The 14,910-nt window shown below is 41.3% G+C and overlaps 1 protein-coding gene across 1 annotated transcript; it reads left to right on the top strand.

Moving 5' to 3' along the window:
• Nucleotides 1-526: 526 nt before the first annotated feature.
• Nucleotides 527-14,882, top strand: timm23a (translocase of inner mitochondrial membrane 23 homolog a (yeast)). The gene is made up of 8 exons (XM_088635916.1): nucleotides 527-680; nucleotides 895-1,006; nucleotides 2,574-2,632; nucleotides 3,904-3,997; nucleotides 4,914-4,998; nucleotides 6,455-6,513; nucleotides 7,489-7,599; nucleotides 14,389-14,882. The coding sequence occupies exons 2-8, from the start codon at nucleotides 901-903 to the stop codon at nucleotides 14,502-14,504; spliced, it is 630 nt and encodes a 209-aa protein (XP_088492042.1). The 5' UTR covers nucleotides 527-680; nucleotides 895-900; the 3' UTR covers nucleotides 14,505-14,882.
• The last annotated feature ends 28 nt before the right edge of the window (nucleotides 14,883-14,910 follow it).

Below are 14,910 nucleotides of genomic sequence, written 5' to 3' on the forward strand. Positions count from 1 at the left end.
ATAATAAAACGTGTTGAATTTACATACACACTCTCTCAAAGCAACTTTTCAGATAACCTGACTTGTATTAAATAAGTATTAATTATTATTATTATTATTATTATTATTATTATTATTATTATTATTATTATTAGTCGTAGTAGTAGTAGTAGTAGTAGTAGTAGTAGTGTCTCCTATTGACGTCACGGAGCCATTCTGGAAGTACCCACTCCTGGTCACATCTGCCACAGTTTGCGTAACAAAACCGCGACCCCACTCACACACGCCGTCGTGAAATGCCAAAAGTGTCGTTAATATCCTAAAGGCTTACTTTTAAAAAAAAATATATTTTTATTTTTTAATACAAAAAGGGATAATACAACATTCAGGGGTATATACATACAGAACAAATCAACACGGCTTAAGTTGTACTGGAAACAACTTTTTAATAAACGGTTTTCAATGTTTTTTGTAAATTTCACAAGATTTTGACCATTCTTCTAGATATTATGACCAGATCAAGCAGTGTACTTAAATATTGTAAGGCTCAATAGTTTACGCATTGGCACACAACATCTATTTTCTCATCAGCGGTGGCGCGGTCTGATGACGTTTTGACTGTGTTGCTTTACGGCAGTGTGCGCTGTAGGTCAGAGACAAGGGAGACAGGAAGGCAATATTGGATCTTCATTTATAAAACAGTAAGGAAAGCTACTGGTAATTTCGTAACACAGATCACGTCGGTGATGTGTTTCCGTTTTTAAGGAAATGATCAGAGATTAGAAGTCTTTTACACTACCTCTGATTCCCAGGAGGTTGTGGGGAAAAGGACATACATACTGCTAGAGTGATAGTATCACAGTCGAGTGACGCTTACCTTTGATTTCCTCTCCTCCTCTCTCTGCCTGTCCCCAGAGCACCATGGATAACAGCGCGCCGGGAGCTGGCGGCTCGAAAGTCGGGCTCGGGGGTCTGTTCGGCGGGGGAGCCCCCGAGTATTCAAACACAGAGCTCGCCGGGGTGCCTTGTGAGTATATCGGCTGTTGCTGTTAGCGATAGGATTATTACGGATCATCCGCGTGATTTGACCATCTATTAAGAAATGTTCATGATCGTCTGACTAATTAATAATTCCCTGTGTGTATAGATGGCACAGTCTATTACAATAGATCCCAAAGTGCTTTATGTATAGAAGGGGACCCAGACTTAACCACCACCGCTGACGTACAACACCTCCTAGATGTCATGTAAGGTTTGTCAGGTGTCACTTTTAAGGTTTTAAGTTGTAACCTTGTTTAATAGTAATAATAAGTCTTGCGCTTATATAGCACTTTTCTGGACACACCACTCAAAACACTTTACAGGTGATGAGGTCTCTCCTCCACCACCACCAGTGTGTATCCCCCACCTGGATGATGCAACGGCAGCTAAAGTATGCCAGTATGCTCCCCACACATCAGCTATCATTGGAAGAACAGAGGGATAAAGCCAGCTATTAGGAGGCCATGATTGATAAAGGCCAGGGGAACACCCCTACTCCTTTCAAGAAATGCACTGGGATTTTTAATGACCATGGAGAGTAAGGGCCCAGTTTTATTATTCATCCAAAGGATGGTGGCTTTTTTACAGTATGGTGTCCCCCTCACTATACTAGGGCAGTAGGACCCACATAGACCACAGGGTGAGCGCCCCCTACTGGCCTCACTAACACCTCTTCCAGCAGCAACATTAGCTTTCCCAGGAGCTCTCCCATCCAGGTACTGGCCAGGCGTACACCTGCTGAGCTTCAGTGGGTTGTCAGTTGTGAGTTGCAGGGTGATATAGCTGCTGGGTTTAGATCTTAGGTAGGATTGTGTAATTTGCTCAGGACACCAGACAGAACACACATACTTTTATCAACTGTGCCATGAGAACTTTAATGGACACATCAGAATCTCAGGTTAATGTCTCTTTCAAAAGGTAGTACTTCATAAAGCAGTTCTGTGATATCCATATTGTAGCATATGTTTCAAAGTTGTGATGTAAGGAGAAAGAATTACACCTTCTGATCTGCCAACACTATTTATAGCAGAAACTGTCAAGTATTAGCCCCTAAAGTGGGGCTGTTCTATCCTGGCCCTGAATAGCTTGTCTCTCTGGTGTTTAAGGTCTGTTTAAAGCAGCAGCACCTGTGGTTGAACTGGTCCAGGCCAGTAAGCAGTCCTTCCAGTCCTCCGGGCCGAGGATTGGACAGCTCTGCCTTACAGCTCTCAGCCTTGCTGAGCTTCGAGATCTGACGTAATCAAGATTAAATGTGATAAAGCTGCTCTTATATGGAATTTTTCTTCATTAGGATTTTCAGACATCTTAGGGAATACATGTAAGCATATCCATTTAGTCTGAGCATTTGTCATGTTGTTGACAGGAGTATTTTAGACTGCAAACCTCATCATTAGGAAATAGAATGTGTCCAGATCTCTTGGTCCTGAACCAGTATATGTGCTGTACTTTCCCAATATTAACTGTTGCTTATGACTTAGGATATAAGGCTTTATCAAGTCAGAGTAATTATAGGCACTGTAATAACATCCGACTGATCACTTGTCTCTTCACAGTGACAGGAATGAGCCCCCTCTCACCCTACCTGAATGTGGATCCACGATACCTGGTGCAGGTGAGCTAGTCTGTACTGTTATAGTGAGTTCAGTGCTAGAACACCAATATTTCAGTTTAGCTTTTAGCTAATGACTAAGATCGATGCTAGGAGGGTGTGATGGAGAGGCTAGTGGGAGTGTGTGCATAAGTACATTGATTTATTTAGACGATTTTGGAGTAGTGTAGCCCCTGAGTAGGCAGCATAGTGGTGCAGTGGTTAGAACTGTTTTCTTGTGGCACTGGGTTCAGATTCCAGGGTTCTATCCGTGTAGAGTTTGTATGTTTGCCTTGTGTTCATGTCGGTTTCCTCCAGATGCTCCGGTTTCCTCTCACAGTCCAGATATACTAGTAGGTTAAGTAAGTAGCTTCTGGGGAATCTGGCCCTACTGTGAGTAGGTCTGTGTGTCTGTATCTATATGTGTGCCCTGCGATGGACTGGCATCCTGTCCAGAGTGTACGCTACCTTGCACCTGCTGCTTGCCAGGATAGCGTCTAGGTCCTTCATGACCATGTATTGAATGGTTCTAAAATGGATGTAGCCCTCGAAATGCATACATATTGCCTTGGTGCTCTTAGTTCAGTGTTGCTTAATTCCAGTCCTGGAGGGCCAAAGTGTCCAGAGGTTTTCATTTCCACCTTTACTCTTAATCACCTAATTGAGCTAATTGTCAGTGTAACTGGGCCAGTTGAACACTCTTCAAAGTATTTTGCAGCCTGCTATCAAGTTAGAGTAATTATAGGCACTGTAATAACATCCGACTGAGCTAAGATTAATTAAAGAGACCTGGAAAACATGCTGGATTCTGGCCTTTGAGGACTGGAGTTGTACACCTATGTTCTAATGTTTTTTTTTGTAACTAGTATTTGAAAGATTGGCTTGTGATTCTTTTTAGAAAAAGGTGTAGGCACTCAGAATCATGTTAGTAGTCGGTATGGTCACATTTCACCTAGATGATCACATTAGACACTGAATTAGTGGTCGGAGTTAAGAATTGAGTAAAGCTGGGCATTGAAAGAGAGTTAAAGAGGGAGACGGCACTTCTCCTCAGTCGATGCTGGATATGCATAGAAATAATGTTTTGTGCATGAGCAGAGACCACATCCAAGGCACATGTGCATTTCATTGTAATTTACTTGTGGCAGTGTGCAAGAGGTCAGAAAATAAAAAAAATAGAACGCTTTGAGATGCTGATGCTCTCTGGCAGGTAGGGTTCTGTGTCCTGTGAGCAAACGCTGTTGGTGTGATGAGGTTTGGAGTGTGTCTCCACAGTGGTGCGTCGTGTCTTGCAGGACAGTGAAGAGTTCATCTTGCCCACTGGTGCCAACAAGACCCGCGGGCGCTTCGAACTGGCCTTCTTCACCATCGGAGGCTGCTGCATAACTGGTGAGCTCTGGGCTCTCTGCTTGGTGCAGCCTCAAGCGCTCTTTCCCAGAGCTGCAGCTGAGCATGACAGAGTTGTCCCCTGAGTGGCCATTTGTTTCTGTAACCACGGGCTAATGGTCGTTTTATTTATTTTTTCCATTAATAGGTCTTTGTTTCTTAGTTTTGACTGTTACAAAATGACTTCCAAGATCATTTGAATCTACCTTTCCTTCTCAAGCATTACAAAGCAGGACAGAGATGCCAAGGTGTTTATGAAGTAGTTCATGTTAGCATTATACATTATTATACTGCAAATGTAGCAATATCGTATATTAAGTATAATAAGTATATTTTGCCTTTACAGTAAACCCTTGGTTAAACAGATTCATTGGGAGGAAGGGTTGTCTGCTATAGCCCATTAAATCACAAATTAGTTTTTTTCAGCCCTATTATATAAAAAATATATATTATATATGAGCTTTCTGGGTTAATGTTTTTTAACTATTGCAGTCAATACAGTCAAGAAAAATTGTTCCAGTGCCTTTTGTATAAATATTCAAGCTCTGTATTTCATATGTCATAAAGATATCATACAAAATAGCTAAAGTATACAAGCCACAACTATCACCCATCTGAAGCATTTTGCCAACCCCTTTACCAATTTCCTTATAGTTTGTTATTCCAGAGAAAGTCTGATGTTTTTGATTCCGCAGAAAAAATTCCCCTTTAGCATATTTTGTCTGCTAAATCCGAATAATCAAACTGGGGGTTTACTGTAATGGATAACAATGCTTAATACTGCTTGAAATACACAGACCAATGCTTATGTGTTTTTGCTAAATAATTGTAATGAAAAGTTGATCCTCTTTTGTAAGGTTGAGGTTTTTATCTAAAAATAGTATAGTAGTGAAAACTGGTTCCTTTCTCTGTACTTCAGGCGCAGCATTTGGAGCTGTGAATGGGCTTCGCCTGGGTCTGAAGGAGACTCGAGACATGACCTGGTCCAAACCCCGCAATGTGCAGTGAGTATTCCTATCCAGCTGGGGCTGGACTGGGCAGTCCAAGCTACAGTGTTCCGACTGCTTGACAGTATGATCCTTATTTTTGGACAGCCCAAGCGGGCTTTGTCTTTTGTTTGATTTGTGGTTATCATCAGCAGGGGGCGCTGTTGCCTGGTGCTGTATTTAAGCTTGCCTGGACTCATTGGCTGTTCGGAAAGAACTCGTGACATACTGAGTCTGTAAATAAAGACTCCCTTTACTACATAGCACTTTGATCCAGATAAACTTTTCTGACCTTCAGACTCTTGAAGAAAGCGGGGCTAAGCAGTTTGGTAATGCAGAAAAGTAAATATATCTGTCCTTTTTTTAAAGCTCGGCTTCTAATTTTGCAATTCCAGCACTCACTGTTGAGCTTTTTCATCACAAATGAGAGAATGTTCTCAGTTGATTTATGACATATAAAAAGGTTTATCCCTACACAAGAGTTTGCACTTGGAGTTTATTTTAATCTGTGCATTATAAAAATATAAAAGTACTCATCAAAGTTCATAAAAGTACCCAGTGCTTTGCTGGTGCAGGGGATCTGCAGCTCTGGATCTTTGTTTTGATCATTTCTGTGCCTACATGACCATTTCAGTAACAATGTAAAGCAAGGGTCTCAGATTCAGTTCCTGAATGGCCTAGGGTCCATGTCCATTATTGCACCAATATTCTCAGTTACTTAAGTCGTTTTAATTATTTAGTTATGAGCATAACAGTAATACTTCTAACCAGGTGCCAAAGTACAGGAAAACTTACAGATAAATGAACATCTCATTAAGTGAATGTCTTGTGTAATAAATTGTAATGTGTCTAATGGAACATAACTGTAATTTTGTAATGTCTCATTTAGGAAATGATTACATGACTTGTTTAATTGACTGCTCAGGTTAGAATAAAAAGCAGAAGATACCAGGTCCTCCAGGAACCAAGAGTGAGACCCCAGACCTAAAGGGAATGTGGCTCTCTGTAAGGCACAGGGCTCTTATCACGTCTGTTATAATTTGGATTGTGGTAATTTATTTCCATAAAATCCTGTAATTCACAGCAATTTGGACTGTTAATCGTAAACTTGAATTTCCTTAGTTATCCCATTGGAATATTCAAAGTTCTAACCAAATTGAAAAAATAAATCCTGTGGTGGATTTTTGAATTACGACAGAGACCGTTATCAGATCTGCAGCTGGTGTTGTGATGCCATGGTCATTTTTTGGGGGCCTTTATCTTTCATCCACCTGCACTCTTACGTGTTGTCTTTTTCTGCCTCCTGCTGACCCCTGCGCTGCTCTGATGTGGACACACCTGCATGTGTTCAAACACAGCTGTTGTTTGGGGTCAGGGTCTGTCTGCTTACAAACACTCAGTGTCTTCATGGTGTTTGGAGAGCAAAGTCTGCCCTGTTTTATTTGTGCTGATCATATTACTTGTCTGTGTTCAGGATCTTGAACCTGGTGACCCGCCAGGGGGCAACATGGGCAAACACACTGGGCTCTCTTGGTGAGTTGCAACTTCTTTTAACTTTTGCCTCCTAACAGCCATCTAGTGCCCCTTCGTCTGTGTTCTGGCACACAGCACACTGTACCTGCTTCACAGCCACTGGCTGTATGGGGTTAGAGAACTCACAGGGCAGCAGGTGTCTCAGTAACAGCCCAGACACTCCTCTTATTGGTACTCCCCTTGCATGCAATGTACTGTGAACAACACAATAAAAGGGACCAGGTAGCCTTCTTATAGTAATAGCACTTTAATCTTGTCTGCAGTGGACTATCTCCTTCACTGTCAGACAAGGGTCTCCTGTACGCTACTGGATACGCAGTGGTATAACACTCCTGTTATGAGCGGCAGCTCCTGGTTACATGTTTCACTGTCGACACTTCAAAAACAGAGACTTGCATGCCAATGCCATGATTAAAACGCATTGGTGAAAATAAACAAAGGGGAATAACAGTCATAATTATGTTTTTATGGGATTTTGCAGGATTTGAAACATTTTGCGTCTTCGAGCTGCTAAACTGCAGGCTGATTCTCTCTATTCTCACTCAGGGCAACCCACTCTGAAGCCTTTTAAGTTGTGAAAGCATGGCTGAGCAACATTGTTAAGTTATTTTAGAAGCTGCAACTTTAAAGCTGCCACCCCAAAAGTGGAATTATCCTGTTTTCCACACAGTATTTCTGAGCCTTTGGCATATCAACTGTCTGTGATTAAGCACTGCGTATTGTACAGTGCCAAGCTCCAAGACATTTTGTGCTTGTTTTGCCACATTCATATTACACCCATACGAAAACTCACAACGTTCGTAGTTAAGTAGCTAGCCCTATACTCTACAGTATCTGAAAGGATTTGGATCTGCTCACCTAAAGTTTGAAATCGAAGTGCAGCTTTGGAGTGGCTTCCTTGTGTTGTGGAGGGGGTTGGTGACAGCAGGGCTGGCGTGGATGTTGTGGACTGATCTAAGTGGTGTGTTCTCTCAGCGCTGCTCTACAGTGTCTTTGGAGTAGTCATCGAGAAGACTCGGGGGGCTGAGGATGACCTCAACACCTTAGGAGCCGGGACCTTGACGGGCATGCTGTACAAATCCACAGGTGAGAGAAAGAGCAGCGCGTGCGCGTGATCTGAAGCAGCTCTTTTTTTCACTGTCGAGCAAACCAGTCTGCACTGTTTGAGGGCCATTTCAATCTTTCAAATTCACCTTCCTAAAATTGGCAAGGCAGTTGCTCACTTCTACACCTTACATTTTGTATTGCTGCAGGAAAACACCCCTGGCAGGGCATGTGCTGTGAACAACACAATAAAAGAGACCAGGAAGCCTTTATAAAGTAATAGTACTTTAATCTTGTTCTCTGTCAGACGGTTTTTCTGTACACTCCTGGATTACAGATGCACAGCTTTGTAGAGAACGGACCTCAGATTTACACATGCACATACCAGCAGGTGTGCAAAACATAATGAGCTTGATTCTGTTTAGTTTTAATAATCCCTTTTCCCAAAGGTTCGTTGTGGGATCCTTGGGTTTTAATGCAATGCAAAGCCTTATCTATCTCAAGTTAATGGTCAACTTTGTGACTTGGAAAGTTTGGGAAACTGAGGTGTATAATATTGTGTTAATAATTATCTTGAGTGCTGTCAGCCAGTCATCACAGAACGCAAAACTATACCTATTCATATTTCAGTATAATAGACTTAAGGATCAGTTTTTAAAGTAGCCATGTTTGACTGCATGATCTTTTTTTTGTAAAAATAAATTCTCGAAGTGCAACCTTTGTACACATTCAGTGGCAGATTACTTGTGAAAGAAGCAAAATTGAAGTAAGAATCAAATCGCAAGCAGCTCTTGGAGAGCTTAAGCATGTGCTGTTTTTCCTTCCAACTCAAGCAATTCTGAAAGCTGTTTCTGTGAAAAATTCAGTTTTTTCCTTTTCAAATGTAAGATATGCTTTAACATGACCTTTAAACTCAGCAAGGCCATTTCGTGTTATTACTTCATCTATAATTGTCAGCAGAATGCCAGAATATTTATCACAGAATGAATAATAACATCTCCCCTGATGAAAGCATCCAATACTTTCTACAATAAAACATTGGTGTGGTTGACATTTAAAGGTCCATGAGGAAATATTCTCTGTCAGTTTAGTTTAATAATTCACTAGCGCTTGATGTGCGAGTTAGAGATTTCTGTTTTTGAAATCTGTAAGTATGTTCTTGGACTCTGGAGTGGCTGAGCAAGTCAGCTGTTGTTGAACCCAGTGGACCAGATGTTGCTGGTGTGAGGAGATGTGGGTCACATCACCAGCCTGCTGTGATCAGGATTCCCCTATCTGGCTGTGTGCACTCAGTTAGGAGGTGTCAAGCCCTTGAATTAATTAAGGTGTCAAGCTTGTGACAACAAATTCATATCTAGAGTCTGCTGAGCTTGTGAGCTGTCAGTGACATAGGCGTCGCTCCTCCAGGAGGTGCTAAATTCCCTCAAAGACATTGCAGAACCAGCAGCATGTTATTAAAGAAGCAATAGCAGTGTGCAGTGTATAACATGCCCATGGTAGAGGACTGCTTCCATAGGCCTTTGTGGTAAATTCAAAAATGTTTTTTTTTAAAAAGCCTGTAAAATAACTGCATAGGTACATGGATAGCTAACAACTGCAGATGGAGATGTGACCAATTAGATTGTAATAATCTGCTGTCATGTACAAACTAAAAACGCAATAATATACACATTTAGTTGGTGTGCAGTTTGTAAAAGATACAGGTAAGTCAGTGCACAGTAGTTCAGGTTTGCATAGAAGTATTAAAGTTTTCTTTTTGTATGAAAAATGTATGAAATAATAGGAACTATATATAAGAAGGTGTAACATAAAAGTATCTGATGGAATGGAAAGCTGAATGACCCTCTGGTGCCTCTGGTTTTAAAATGATTATAAAATATATATTATTCATAATGTAGTTGTGAAGATGAAGCATTTTAAAAGTGCTGCCCCAACTTATCATTGCATTGAGGAATTTTTTATTTCTGTTCCTCTAAACTGGCCCATGTGTTGTCAGGTGCTTTTGGAAGAGGAAGTAAGGCTGGGAAGCTTTTCCAGCATGTGACTCTTCTCGCTGGAAATAAAGGCTCTTGTGGTGTGAAACAAAACAGTCAGCTCACATTGAATAGTTGGAAAATACCCTCAGATAACCACTTACTGAAAACTGAAAGGACTGCACTGTGCAGTGAGCCCAGCTGGTTTTCTGCAGGGATTCTTGTGACTTGAACGTTGTGTCAGCTGTGCTATGTGGGGAAGTCCTTTACTCTGTACTTAGATCCTTCACACCCTTAATCTGATATCTTTACATCGTCTTTTTAATATACATCAGGCACTAATTGACTAAACATGATCACAAACCTTTACAGATATTTTAAAGAAAGTAGCTTATTATGTAATTTAATATTCAAGCACCATGTGTTGATTTACTGCTCAATACCCACAATGCTCACCTGTGAAATGTGTATATATATATGGGTGCCATTATGACAGATGTTGTTTGATGCCTTAACTGAGGCATTTCCTTCTGCTGGTATTACCTCAGAAAAACTAGACAAGGTGAATTTTTAATAAACATAGTGAATTGGTAGGGAGAAGTTTTTTCAGCGGAAAGCCTTAAAATGGTAACATTTCCTGCTGATCGGCACAAACGGAGCATGCAGGAGCTGATATAGTGTTGCAGTGGATCTGCCACAGTTTCCAATGAGTCCAGAGATTGTAAAGATGACTACGTTTGCAGATTTTACAGTATTGAACTTGATAGCTATGTTTGCAGATGTCAGCTGATCCATTACTTACCTGACAAGACTCATACAGTGCTTACCATTGTGCAATCAATGAATACAGTATAATGTCACTGAAGGTTTGTAACAAGATTCTGTATATTGGGCTTGTAACTCCACGCAAACTACTATAGCTCCACACAAAGAAAGTTTTTAAACGTCCTATTATAAAACAACTTCCTGACGTAAGGGTGCAATTGCCATTGTCTTGTTAGTTGCTGGTATCAGTAAAATAGCCTAATGAGGACTGGTACACTGGGTAAGGAGCGATTCAAGAGCTATAAAGTAAGTGGAGGGAAAGTCAAAAGTGCATGAGATCTATAACACTGCCCCTAGGGTTGAACAGCACAGTTGCCACAATTGTCTGTAAACATTGTCATGGTATCTGAGAAACACAAGAAAGTCAATTTTTAGTCCTATTATATAGTAGATGTTGACAGGTGTGTAAAATTAAGGCTTTTAGCTCACAGTAGAAAGGGGAAGGCTGATTGAAAAGCTGTGGAATTATTATTCAGTGATAACCATTAGGTGGCTTAATGTGAGTCTGTATTGACTGTCGATGTCTTGAGGCTGGTGGGCTTAAGTCATGAAAAGCACAGAGCCCCTTGATATTACATATTGCATCACAAGGTCTCTTACTAGAGGCACTCCCAGTGTTCAGTTCAGGAAATCACCAGCTGAAACAATATCAAAAGTAAAACTCTCTCAGGCGATCGGTAGCGTTTTTGTGTGAAACAGCTCTATTTTGGTCAGTATATCACTGGTGGTAATCCACAGGCCTCTGTGGCATGAGAGGGAAGTTATAATGGTAAGAATAAATGTCAAAATTCTGAAACCTCATGTACAGTAAAAGGGAAGTCCCACTTCCAGATAACATTCCTTCGATTTTCATTTCAGTTTTTAGTCAGGACATATTTTCTTCGAAAGGCTTTAGTCAGGGTACAGTAGTCAAGTAGGCATTTCATTAAAGCAGTGATGTGTAAATATCCTTTAAATCCCATTCAAGTCATTTTGTACGTCTTTTTCTCTTCCTATGTTACAAGTCTCAGGCAGAGATGCAAGTAACAGGTAATTTTACTGTTAAATAAGGAGGAATAAAGTCACAGGAAACAGTTAGCTGTGGCTTCTGATCTTCCTCATTTACACCGAGAAGACTCCGTTGCACAACGGTTAGATTTTCCTGTATATATTTTCCTGGTTATATAATGCAGTAATAAGGTCTCATTTAAAATATTATGTACAATTCTAGTCTTGATCAGAAAAATCTATGATGGGGCTTGATACAAGTGTTAAAGTCTTTAAAGGGACTGACAGAGTCAATGCAGTAGACATCTGCAGAAAATGGAAACTATGCGGAAGAGCATTTAAAACCAAGAACAGGAGGCACTTCTTTACTCAAATGATCGTGAGAGTATGGAACAACCTGTGTGTTGTTGACACCGATATCCTGGCTTCTTAAACAAACAGCTGAATGAGATCTTTTCATCATTGGCTCCTATCAAATGTGGTGGATGGGCCAAAGGGCCTCCTCTCATTTGTCACCTTTCCTGTGGGTATCCTAATCAGTTCAAGGCCTCCCCACCCTGACAGCTTCCGCAGGCTGGTGATGTGACTCAGATCGGCTCACACCAGCGACATCTGGCCCGCTGGCCTCAACAAGAGCTCTGGCTTGCTCCAGAGTCCACGAACACGCTTTTTGATTTGGAAAACAAAACTCTAGCTCGCACATCAAACACTAGTGAATTGTTTATCTAAACTGACAGAGAGTATTTCCTCATGGGCTTTTAAATGTCAGCCACACCAGTGTTTTATTGCAGAAAGCACTGAATCCCTTTATCAGGAGACCCGTTATTATTTGTTCTATGATAAATATTCTGGCATTCCACTGAAGATTTTTGATGAAATAATAACATGAAATGGGTATGCTGGGTTTAAAAGTCACGTTAAGGCATATCATACTTTTGAAAATGACGAAATGCGCCTTTTCAGAATTGTTTAAGCTTGAAGGAAAAACTGGGCTTGCTTTAGCGCTCTAGGGCCTTACTGCGTGCGATTTGATTCACACTTCAATTTCGTGTGTTTCGCGGGTAACCTGAACCCGATTAAACAATCAAAAGTAAGATATGCCTTAACGTGGCAAGGGTTTCCTGAAAGTTTGCACTGCAGAGTGCTTCACAAAAAGAAAACCATGCAGAGAAAACACTGCACCTTTGACACCTGTTCTTGCACAGAACAATTTTATAGGCGATTGACATTTTTCCACATTTGCGAGCTGTAGGACCCTGTTACGAAACTGGAATAGGAACAGTGGAGCAGTCTGCAATTCATTACATGCCCCCTCTTGTTCTGATTGCTTTAATTGCAGACTAGTGGAAATACAAAGCACAGTAATTGTAAATACCACCTTGCCTTTTTTTAAATTAAATGCTGTTGAACCAAATAAGATCATCTGGTGGGGTTTGTATCAACACTTCGCTGGGGCTTGTTGCTCTGTTGGAGGTGCTGTGCTGTAGGTGTCAATTAGGAGCTTTAGTGCTGCAGAGGGAGAGAATGGGGCTTAATCAGAGCTGAGCTTAATGTCTTTACTAGGCACATTCCAGCTCTCCTTGCATTGGGAGCTTAAGTCAGACAGTGAGGAAAACAAGAGACATAACCGCATCAGCTGGTCTCGAGGAACAAGCAACACCTTGTCTTGAACAATAAAACTCTTTCACAAGCTCCTCAATTATCACATGTGGGAACGACTCCTTCCCAGTACAGTACAGTGTAAGGCAGGGTCTTTTTTTGTGTTTTTAACCTGCTTGATATGAAGTAATGTTTTTGTGGTTATGTAAAAAAAACAACATCTGTTTTATTTGTCTCAAGCACACGGTTTTCAAGCAATAATCCATGAAGGTTGAACAGCCGCCTTTGTTTCTACCCATTTCATTCTCCTTCTGGGTTACTTTTACTGGCCAGTATGACAGGAACCCCTGGTCCGTGAACTGACTCAGCTGAACTGGACAGAGTAATCAGAAGCTCTCTATCCTTGTGCAGTTGGAGCCTGTGTAACATTTTCCTCTGCAACCTCAACTGAAGGCAGTCCTGCTTCTGGAGTAGAGATGGTTTTCGGGCTTCTGAATATGTGCAAGGGGTCAATTCGTGCTGGTGGGGAAAAAATAATTTCTCCAATTAAGATAGCATCCTGGTTCTGATTGTGGATGGTGGGGCTATACTGTAGACTATTGCTCAACAGCCTTTTTAGTTTCAGAAAGTCGCCTTGCCTATGTCCTTGGCATGCAACACTGCCATCTTCACAGGCTGGCAGCAGTGAAAAGTCTATTTCAGACTCTGGACTGACGTACTCCTTGACACAGAAGAGATGTCAGCTGTGTGTCTGCAGAGCAGAGCACTGTGACCCCTTTTTTGATGTCAGGGTGTGTCACCTGAAGTGCGGAGACAGCTTCGCCCTGTGAGGATTATCAGTGGCAGCCTGGCTGTGGGTGTGAGCTGGAGCAGCAGCATTATCAGAAACATTATCAATCCAGTCCCCCTGCCACCCTTGGTCTGGAAGCCAGCTCAAACCTACAGATATACTTGCAATTACGTCTGCGTCTTAGGATCAACATGTCTGCAGTGGATCCTGTACAAGTCACTTGCATGTTTTTAGAGGTAGATTAACTTTCTGCCTGACTCTATGGCGAAAAGACTCATCTGAGGAGCAGTTGTTTCATCCACCTGACATCTGCAGCTTCATTTCTGACATAAACAGCTTTCAAGCATAAAGAAGAATGGTTGTATCTTTCATGCTGATTTAGTTCTAATTTCTCATTTCTGATTTTAGCTCATTCTGAAACTATATGAACTTGTGAGAGGGCAGTAAATAGACTTTACACAAAGAGCTGTGGGTGTTTGAACCAAATTACTTATTTATGTTGTAAAAGTCCTTGTGTGATCCCTTCCAGAGCAGCTTAATACTTATAGTTGCTATAAGCTGTAAGAGATCAATTCAGAAGGCCAAAATAGAACTTGAGATAGAATCCAAATGTCTTCTTCTCATTTGTAACCCTTTCTGTGCTCTTGTGTTGCACAGGTGGGCTCCGGGGGGCAGCACGAGGAGGTTTGATGGGGCTGGCGCTGACAGGACTCTACGCTCTCTACAATAACTGGGAACACTTGAAGGGCAGCACCTCACATCATTCGCTCTGATCTTTGCATGCTGGGATGCTGGAGGACCAGCCAGTCGGACACAGAGCCCAACACCATGAACTGAACTCATACCCTGCAGCTAGCCCCACTTCTCCTTTACTTGGGACTTAAATGGACCTTTGAAGCCTCCTGTTGTGCAATCCAGTACAATCTAAAATCTGCGGATTAGACAGGCTGTGCAATACACCATTCCTGCTGTGTCAGGTTTTTAAGTGTCCAAGTACATAACACAGTAATTGTTTTTTTTTGTTTTCCCTTTTAAGTTAAAATTCAACTGTAATAGTAAATCAAAGAAGGAATATGTAAAGTAAATTTTCTAATTAGAGGTGATGTTTTTACTCGTCCCTTAGTCACCATCTTATTAAAATGTCAGAGCTCGTTCAAATCTGTTTTTTGTTGTAATTAC

This window comes from Lepisosteus platostomus, chromosome 6, assembly GCF_059453375.1.
Source record: "Lepisosteus platostomus isolate fLepPlt1 chromosome 6, fLepPlt1.hap1, whole genome shotgun sequence".
Classification (NCBI taxonomy): Eukaryota; Metazoa; Chordata; class Actinopteri; order Semionotiformes; family Lepisosteidae; genus Lepisosteus; species Lepisosteus platostomus.